The 10,856-nt window shown below is 33.5% G+C and overlaps 1 protein-coding gene across 1 annotated transcript; it reads left to right on the top strand.

Annotated features, from left to right (window-relative positions):
* The first annotated feature begins 386 nt into the window (after window positions 1–386).
* LOC145093734 (uncharacterized) lies at window positions 387–2,941 on the top strand. The gene is made up of 2 exons (XM_079031973.1): window positions 387–2,366; window positions 2,706–2,941. The coding sequence occupies exons 1-2, from the start codon at window positions 1,963–1,965 to the stop codon at window positions 2,770–2,772; spliced, it is 471 nt and encodes a 156-aa protein (XP_078888099.1). The 5' UTR covers window positions 387–1,962; the 3' UTR covers window positions 2,773–2,941.
* Window positions 2,942–10,856: the final 7,915 nt, after the last annotated feature.

The raw sequence follows: 10,856 nt of genomic DNA, 5'->3' as shown, positions 1-10,856 counted from the left end.
ATAAATCCAGACAAATTTAGTGCAATCATCCACAAACAGCAAAAAATAACGACTTCCATTAAGTGAAAACAGTGGAGAGGGTCCCCAAATATCCGAGTACACTAAATCAAAAGGAAATTTAGAAGTAACATGAGTAGAGGGAAGATGAAGTCTATGACTTTTTCCCAGTTGGCATGAATCACACACATTTGGGAACTTATTGGAGGAAACGGGAAGGTGAAAAGAGGAGATGAGGCGTCGCAGAAGAGGCTCATGAGGGTGAGCAAGGCGCTGATGCCAGCCATGAACAGAGGTGCGGACACCAATTAGAGCCATCTTGGAACATCTTTTATTTGGAATGGTTGGAAGCCGATACAAGCCTTGGTTAGCATCCCCCTGGAGCAGAGTTTTTCCCTGAAAGTTCTTAATAAAACAGTGAGTGGGCCATAGTTCCATGTAAACATGATTGTCAGCAGTTAATTTGGAAATGCTCAGTAAATTTTTGGTTAAATTAGGAACTACTAAAACAGATGGCAAGCGAAGATTATGCAATGAACTGAAACCCACATGTGAAATAGACAGATGATTACCATTTCCGACCTTTATTTTGTCATCACCAGTGTATTCCTCAGCAATGTGGAGCTTATGGATGTCAGGGGTGACATGATCGGTTGCTCCGGAGTCAAAATACCAGGCTGGATCCATGACGGTAGAGGAAGTGGCAGCCTGAGCCACATTGGCTTGACGAGTGGAATCACGTGGGTTGGGTCGTCTGGAGGGATAATCAGTTTGATTATTACGCTGCCAACAGTCGATGGCCTCATGACCGGGTCTAGTGCATAGTTGACATATGGGACGTCGTCGCCGAGAATCATTGCTACGATTTAGAGATGCAGTGTTGGAATTGCCACCATGGGGTGAGAACCGGGTAGGAGAGCGATGAGCAGCAAGAGCAGTGGAACCGGAGAGAGGTGAAGCAGGTGTGGTTGCTGGAGAGAGGACAGAGGCATGATGATGATGTTCCTATTCAATTCTTGCCTCTTCTTGAAGAAGAAACCCGGCTAGATCATCAACTGTAGTGACATCTGATTTGAGCATGAAGGCAGTGGTAAAGGCAGCATAAGATGAGTCCAGACCACTGAGAATATGACCAATTAGATCATCTTCTGGAATTGGTTTAAGTTGAGCTAAGGAATCTGCAATTGACCTTTTGCGTTCAAGGTATTCGATCATCGAAAGGGAGCCTTTGGTGAGCGTCTGTAATTGTAACTTCATCGCCATCTGACGGGCCCAGACAACTAGGGCTGGGGCACGTTCAGAGAGGGTCGATTTGATCCAAAGAAGCACAAAGCGATCTCGCTTTTTCCAGGTAATGAAATCGGGGTTGGGATGAGGTATACGTTCTGTTTTTGGATTGTCGGCAGAGACTGTGGGCATATAGGTTTCCGGTGGCGGATTCGGTTTTAGGATGAATGATTCTAGGTCAAATGTTTCTAGAGCAGAGACAATAGTGGAGCGCCAAAGGTCATAGTTATCCCGATCGAGTTTGATGTTGATTGGCGGGATTTGGAGATTTTGGGAGGAGGCTGTGGCATGGGCCAAAAGAGACTGACCGGAATTGGCCATGGAGGAGAAGAAAACGATGAATTAGAAAAAATAGCCAAGGCTCTGATACCATAAAGAGAACTGATGCTGTGTTTATATTTATCTCAATCGTATGCTTTAGTACACAGAAATACAAGATATATATACAGTAGAATAGAAAGAGAAAACCCACAATATACGGAACTATGAAACTGTATACAGAAGACTAGGAAGACTAATTGAATACTTCAAACCAATGTTGAACACGTGCATTTTGATATTAGTGATAAGGATGGATTTTGTGTTAATGGAAATGGGGATGAAGAAGGAAGCCTGGAATTAAACAGTGATTTGTTGAAGAACAAACATATCATTTCGTTTCAGTGTCTGCAGGATATCATGGCATGGCATGTGATGTTGTTGTACCTCGTTAATGATCTACCCATGTTGGAAGAGGTATCTATTAGCGATTCAGGGAGAAGAGGGAGGCTTTCTCTGAGTGGGAAAAAACTCAGCGAGGTTAAGGAATGGGTGCATTCAGCTTCGGAAACTGTGCTGAATCGTGTAAATGTTCCTACTATATTGCGTAACTGTTATATTCCAGTTTTTAAATTGCCAGTTTCAGGGTATGTGATGAAGGGGATATATTTTTGTGTAATGGAAATGAAAGATATGGAGGGTGGAAATGAGTTTCTTATGAGCAGTGAATATGGTGGTTTTGAAGATAAAGAAGAGTCTGCATATACTGAAGCTATCGTGGAGATTTTGAAGAAGTATAAAGGCATGATGCTTACTCAGAACCTGTAAGCAATGTTCTTATAACTTCTATATCTTAATCAAATATAAGCATATTTTTTATTCTTGAAATGACAAATCAATTAGGTTGCATATTGAGACTCTTCCACTTTTCAATTAAATATCTGTCAAGTTAGAACGTGTTCTTTATGTCTAATCAATTAAACATGATAAAAGACTTAATTCATATAGGTATGAACCATGTAGCATGAATCATTTGAGTGCATGCTTTTATTTAGACTTGAAATTTACCCTTTAAAAAAAACCAACTTTTAGAAGATGAAGCTTTTTTTGTCATTACATTTTGTGTTCCCTTATGTTTTTAATTGTGTTCTTTCTTTTTGCAGGTGGTGGAACCTTGATGAGGAAGCTGGGCAACATGCTAGGTTACAGTTTCGAATTTCAGAGCCATAAATACTTTTGGATGCACATAACTTGCTTGTTGGTTGTTTAATCGAAAGTCATGAAGTCTTGGTGCTTTGTTATAAATGTTAGTTTGAAAATTGTTGATTTTGGTTAACTAATATGCATTTGAAAGTTGTTTTTGTTAGAAGGGTAAAATAGTAATTTTTATCATTCAGTACCAGCTACACAAGCAACAGTCGTTAATTCGTTAATAATGGTACATTTTAATTAGTATTATTGAATTTAAGAAACTAATGTGTGCAATTAAAACGATATACAAGTCGTACATTTATAAATGAAAGGACATAAATGTTACCCTTATATCGGTATATGTTGTGAACCCGAAATGGAAAGTTAGATGACTAATTTATCTAGTAAAAATAAAATTTTACAAGAAAATTGTTAAAGCATTATCTAACCTATTTGTGATCAACTGTAGGATGTTTTATTTGCTAATTATTAGAACTACTTTGTAAGAAACCATGTTACAATTTATGTTATTTTGTATGTATGACTTTTATTTTTAGGTTATTTTGCAAGTTCGTTCAACAACTATTGAGATGCTACTTATTACAATTTATGTTATTTTTTGTGTATGACTTGTATTTTTAGGTTATTTTGCAAGTTTGCGCAACAACTATTGAGATGCTACTCGTTACAATTTATGTTATTTTTTTTGTATGACTTGTATTTTTAGGTTATTTTGCAAGTTCGTGCAATAACTATTGAGATGCTACTCGTTACAATTTATGTTATTTTGTATGTATGACTTGTATTTTTAAGGTATTTTGCAAGTTTGCGCAACAACTATTGAGACGCTATTCGTTACAATTTATCTTATTTTGTATGTATGACTTGTACTTTTAAGTTATTGCGCAAGTTCACGCAACAACTATTGAGGTAAATTGCTAAATGTCAATTAGAAAAGATCTTTAAAACTAGTATTGAGATAAGGTTTATTTTAAAACAGATATACTCTTAGAAAGGTAGCAACATGATGTAGCATTTAAGTAATGCATATAACTGTTAGATTGTACAATATCAATAAACCGTTGAAATTTTTATACCCTTAATTACTAAACATTTAATCCAACAAAATATTGTAAAATAGAAATTCGTTTAATTTTTTATTAAATGGTCATTTTACCTTTAATATAGATTTATCCTAAGATAATTAGATCCAACAATCATCATTATCTTCCATATTTTCCCATTCTAGTTACATTCCATCAAATTTGAAGGGACAATCAAATCCTCCAAGTCACACACTTATCTTCCATATTTTCCCATTCCAGTTACATTCCATCTAATTTGAAGGGACAATCAAATCCTCCAAGTCAGACACTTACGTATGATCCATTAGACTTCTAGTGAAATCTATTTAGATCACAATTATGATATTGTAGATGCTTATCATATTTGTTCCTTGAATATTGTCACTTCATTGTTTATGATAATTTGTATAAAACTTGCATGATAATTTGTATAAAACTTGCATTTCAATGGATATAATTTTGACTAAACCATAACCTCTTTCAATCCAAAGTTATTGTAGCTGATTGCTTTAATATCTATTTTATGAGATTCATGGGGCCAACAAACAATTTACTATAACAAATCAAAAAAATATGTAAAAGAATCTAAATTAGAAATTAAATAATAACTCAAATAAAGAAAAAGGTATTATTGTTAGTTCTTAACTTTTTAGTAGATTGGTATGAAAAAGATACATGCGTTAAGAAAAATTATATGTACTCATCTGTATAAATATTATTTACTATTATTTTTTTGACAGTTTACTGCGATCTGTCTTTTGAGTGCAATGTTACATAGCAAAATACGTAATTTGTCTACTATTTATGTCTCTCATCTTTTACGCATTTACTTTATTTTCTGATTGATTTCACTTTGGTTAATCTGTTCTCAGATAATTTCTTCTGTAGATCTGTTCATTATTTGGGGTTTTATGTTACTTACAGGGTTAATGGAGCAACCAATTAAGCACTTAACAAATGACTTTTATCTATTAAACTCATCAAGAAATTATCTCTGGATTTTAGTGGTTAAGAGCTTAGCTTCAAAATAACTTAAGAAAGTTATGGTTTTTCCATCAAGACATTCTTATCTTTGTTCACTATTTTCCCCATAACTTTTGGAGTTGACTTTGAATGAAAAATAATTGAGATTTTTTTTATAAAGAAACCTGAACTCTTATTATATGCAAACACAAATAACTTTTCTGGAAGAGTGGGTCTCCATAATCAATTGTTAGAGAGTGAATATGTTGATATAGATGATTCTATGACATATAGGCTTGGTTCACAGTTAAGAAACGACAAACTGGAGTTGTAATTAGGTATTTAGGTCAAATATGTATATGTCAAATTATCTTTTCTAAAATTCACCTCTTAGGAGTACTAGCAAGGAAGGAATGACTAGCGGTGAACATAGAGCTTCTTAAAATCTTTTGATAAATAACTAGTGGATGCCCACGCGATGCAACAACAGATTTTTTTTTGATGATTAATAGGGATAAACAACAGCTAGTACCAAATCCTTATTCCGTATCGGTAGCATGATAAAAACGATATTGAATTTACGATGTTACTCGATACTCTTAAATCATGAAATCTAGGATCCGATACCGTAGGTACTGTTGTTAATACTGAAAAATGGTACCGGATACAATAATGTTTGTTCGGTTTGGTACTCAATTTCACTTTTTATCCATTTCGACATTCAAGATTCTCGGGCCAGAATCAGTTATGTCCAATGCTCATCCGTAGTGATTTCTTTTCTTCAGGATGTTGTTTTGAGATAAAAACAAATCTACATTGCTAAATCCAAATGAACACTAAATAAATCAAATAAACATGTTTAATAAATAAACCATATTTAATAAAATGAAAGAAACTTATGTCCATACGATATCAGTAAATACAATGATTAAATAAATAATGAAAAGTTTAAGAAATCAACTAAATGGGTCAGAAATCGGGAGACAAATCTTGGACAAAGTGATTGACTATAATCCATGTCTCATGTCCATACAATATCTTGCAGAACGGAGGATTATTTGATTACTTATCTTAGGACATGTCACTGACTAGGTCAAAGTTCGACAATGGCTTTTGGTAGCTACAATATGCTAGTCAATTTGGTAGTTATACTGACAGTTATAGTTATTAGATTTATCAAAGTGGGAGACTGTTGGATTAGGTGTCTAAGCCCATAACTATAATTTATATAAACTTGAACTGATAGTAGCTCAGTCCTTTTGGGTTGCTTTCAAACCTGACAATTAAATATGTTGAATGTTGGAGAGATAAGAATGATTTATTAATTTATTAATTGGTTAATAAATTAATTAGAAATCAAAATAAATAATTATTAATGTATTATGAAAATAATATATTAATTAGAAATCATATTGTTTAATTAATATTTGATCAGAAATTAATTTAGAATTAATTTTGGGGTTAAAAGAATTAATTAAATGTGTAGGGACTTAAGGTGACAATGTTTAATAGTTGAGCATTGGGCAATTCTATAACCTCCCTATAGAGGGGGGAACGATATCTAGAGTATTAGAGGCACAAACAACATTGACCACCAACAAATTTTACCCAAAAAAGTCACTAACACCATCAGGCTTCTTTGCTATAGCCACAACCACTAATTGAAGTTGGCTTGAAAAGCAATGCACATAAAAAGTTGTGTCATTCTCTTATAATATCAAATCTTTCAAACCATTAAATTCCCCTCGCATATTTCTAGCCCCATCGTAACATTGTCCTCTTATCTATTAAAACAATTAATATATACATATATATATATATATATATATATATATATATATAATATAATATAATATAATATAATATAACACATAAAGCGAATTAAATTAAATTAAATTGATATAACATAAAAATAAAGAATAAATTACGTGACTAAAACTCAACTTATTACTTGTAAGTACATCATTTATGACGTTTTTGTGTGTCCATGAGGATGTGTCCTTCACGCGCACAAATCCAATGAATATTTCCTTCACAAAGCCAAGACTATCGACATATCTCAAAACAATAGTCATTTGTTCCTTTTTCGAACTTCACTAGATTCATCAACCAATAAAGCAAATACATATTGACCAATCTCTTGGTGAATACTCAAAAGTACATCTTGTGCAAAACATTGCACAAGTTCTTTTTGAATTTTAGGGGAAATCAGTTGATTGTTTTTAGGAGCATTTTCTAAAGTATTGTTGAAAATATCTTCACTATGCATCTTTTTTATTCCAAATATCAAAACCTTGGGAAACAAATACATCTCTCCCTCTCTTTGATTCATGAGATCTCCGCACACATAACAATCAACAATATGCTTTATTCTTTTTCACACTATATTCCAACCAATCAAAATCATCAAACCATGAAGGAACAAATCTTCTTAATCTATCACCAATTTTATTTTTTGGAAGCTTGTGTTCCCCTATTAGACAAGGTCCTTGAAGCAAATACGCTTTTCTTACATCATCTCTCACATTCGATTTGTAACTTGTAATATTTGGCCTATCTTTCAGGTCCTTTGGAAGATCTTTCAAATCAACAGTATCATTAAGTTCATTAGAGCATGGTGTTTGTGGAGTTGCATTCGAACCTGAATGGATTTATTGCTTAGTGATCGGTGTTTGTGGAGTTGCATTAGAATTAGAAACCGAAGGGATTGAGTGATTGGTGATTGTTGTTTGGGAACATCCTTCACCACTTTCATTAGGATTATGTCTTGGTCTTTTGGTAAGAAAACCACTTAGTTTAACCTATAGAAACATAGCAACTTCACATAATCAAACAATAACTTCAATAAAAACATAAAAATTTCACCTTCTCGTCTAATCAAACAATAAATTCAATAAAAACATAGCAATTTAACCTAATAAAACAATAACTACAATAAAACATAGAAATTTCACCAAAGCAAACAACATATTCAATAAAAACATATCAATTTCACCCAAGTGGCCAAGTCAGGCAAAAAATTCAAAAAAAAAAATAATACTAATTTCGAATACCTAAAAGAATTGGTAAAATTTCAAAATGTCAGTAATACTTACTTGCTTCATTCTAGCCTTCTAGGGCTTGGAAGAATGACGCGGTCGATTTCTGTAATGAAGTGGATTATTGTAATCAAGTAACAACACCTTGCACTTTAGCTTTGTCAATCGTTGATGTAGCGGAAGAAACACGAAGCAACAACAATAGACAAAAGGGAAGAAAAAGAAGCAAGAGGCTACAATTTTTTTTTCTTTCTTGTAATTGACAAACACTTTCAAGCATTGAGGATTGAGTTATTTTGTCTAATTCATTTTTTATTTGGGACATTGGGCTACCAATACAATTAATAGAAATTAGTGGACTAAAACATTGAGCTCATATGTAGCTAATTATAAGTTGTAAACTTCTAATTATATTTTTGGGCTTTGTAAGTCCCGATAGAGTGACACATTTTTTTACGTAGTTGCACAAATTTTTATACGTAGTTGCATGTTTTTTTATGTAGTGGCACAACAGGTACAAATTTAATAAACTCGAATTTTTTTCCACTACGTACGCGAAAGGTAGGTGTCGCTAGTTCCACACCGGGCACCACCTTAAAACTTCCCTTGTTTTTTGGTTCTTAAACTTATTTTCTCTTTCATGTTTGTGGGTTTAGTCTCATCTGATATTTGATTTTGTGTTTTGGGATTTAATTAGCTTGGAACAAAGTTGAAGATGATGTGGATATCATATCCAATTTTAGGTTTGATTTGGCCCATAATTTTGTGAAACATGAGCCACAAAGATAAATTAGCGTTTGTATTTTATCATGCATCTAGTATTGATTTTGTGAATTTACATCAATGTTTTGCTGTCTATTTTGCATTGCTGATGATGTATATATCATATTCAATGAGCATTGGGGGCGTTAAGGGGGGCAAAATGGACAACTGTATAAGGCTTAATCTTATTATTATTATTATTATTATTATTATTATTATTATTATTATTATTATTATTATTATTAGATATATATATATATATATATATATATATATATATATATATATATATATATATAATAACAATGAAGACCTTTTTTTTGTTCGTTATGAGCCTTTGAAGATATTTAATTTCTTAGGTTCGGTCGTATCAATTAGTTCCTATCAATAAGTGGTTGTTTTTTGTTCTAAGCTTCCTATTGATGCCCACCCAAAAATATGCCTTAGAGGATCAACAAATGAAAGTGGAGGGGCGGAGGGAGTGGAGTGCCAAGGTAGACTGATGGTTTATAGTTGGTGGTTTATATTTTCCTTTAGGGATATGTATAATAAAGTCCCTATATTTTAGAAAACGTTTCAAAAAAGTCCTAATTTTTTTTGAATGAAAAAGCCCAACAAACCGGATAAACTGGACAATTTATCCCTTATTATTCGGTGACCCTCATGTATCCGGTTACAAAAGTCTACGGGGACTGGGCATGCTTAGGTGGATGGTGAGTCACTTAATGAAACTTAAATATATACATATTCATTCGTTCGTGCCCTAAAATCGGACCAGGCAAAAATCAAAGTAGGAGGAGGAGCCATAAATGTCGTCTTCATCTTCTGTAGGAAGAAGAGGTTCAAATCAAAAAGTGATGAATCGACTGAGAAGCAAGTGCTATTGTGGTGATCCTGATGGAAAATGGACTCCGTGGACTCGGTTTAACCCAAGAAGAAGGTTTATAGGTTTCCCGAATTACTAGGATGAACTCAAATACTACAAATTCTTCCATTCGGCGGATCCTCCTCTACCAAATCAGTGGTATGCAAATTTCTTACTAGAATTTCACAACAATGTTAATTTGGAGAACAATGAAATTTTCAAGGACTTTGGACAACAACAATTTGAAGGGAACTTTTTTGAGGACACTGTGGAACAACCAGTGGCACAACCACCAGTGGCAAATCAACCTGTGGAAGGAGTGGCCATTCAAGTCCAAAATGGAAAATAAGGTGGAAATGGAAATCTTTTTTTTATGTGTTCATGGTTTCTTTTCTTTTTGTGTTGGTGATGTTGAAGGATTAGTAGGATAGACAGAAGATGTATGGAAAGTAGTGTTTTGGTGTGTTTGATGTGTTTTGGTTGTGTATGTTAGGGTACTATCAATGTCTTAATTGGTGTGTATACTATGTATTATGTTGTCTCCTTTTTTCAAGTGAAATGAATTAACAAGTTTCTGTTTGTGTATGAGTCATAAGTGCTTCCAATGTAATCATGAGTGAATAGAATGGATAAACAATGAATGGAATGAAACGTGAATGAATCATTAATGAATTGAATTAATAAACAATGCCATGAATATAGAATATAATCAAACATGTTTAATAAACAATGGAATCAATAATGATTGGAATCATTTGTGACTGGAATCATGCATGACCGGAATCAATTATGGTTGGAATCATGCATGACCGGAATCAAGTATGGATGGAATCAAACATGGTTGGAATTCCAGTTAACTTAATAATGTAATCAATCACAACATTAACATACACAATAGAATCAAATCAAACACAACATTACCATACACAATATAATCAATCACATCACAAACATACAAAATTTAATCAACTTAAAGATAAATTAACCATGTTTATCATAGAACATGTAATATTAACCAAAGCCAAAAGTTTGAATGGCTAGTTGTGTAAATGCCCAATACATAATTAAGGGGCCCAAAGCCTATACTTTATATGGCTATCAACAAAAGGGGCTATCAACAGTTGGCCAAAGCTAAAAGTTTGCACATGTTCTACACAAAAACATGGATTAGAAACACCCTAATCTAGACTAAGTGGGTTGGATGAACTCATCCCCTTCCCATTTTTGACAACCACTACTTTCTTTAATTATATTTTTGTTACCATCTATGAAGGCTTCCTCTTTCCTAGTTTTGGCCTCCTGCCCATGTCCTCCAAAACCAGGACCTCATTCTCTATCTCTTGTACACCCATGCCATTGTCATTGATTCCCTCCCGATCCATCCATTTTATACCCATTCCATCCTGATTT

This window comes from Lactuca serriola, chromosome 3 (assembly GCF_051521515.1).
Source record: "Lactuca serriola cultivar US96UC23 chromosome 3, Lser_US96UC23_V15, whole genome shotgun sequence".
NCBI lineage: Eukaryota > Viridiplantae > Streptophyta > Magnoliopsida > Asterales > Asteraceae > Lactuca > Lactuca serriola.
This window is presented reverse-complemented; position numbering and strand designations above follow the sequence as displayed.

What these genes read in the sequence shown, in the direction of transcription:
- LOC145093734 (XM_079031973.1), top strand. Translation starts at nt 1,963, where the DNA reads ATGGCATGGCATGTGATGTTGTTGTACCTCGTTAATGATCTACCCATG. An exon ending in ATGATGCTTACTCAGAACCT is followed by an intron (nt 2,367 to 2,705) that starts GTAAGCAATGTT and finishes TTCTTTTTGCAG; the next exon opens with GTGGTGGAACCTTGATGAGG.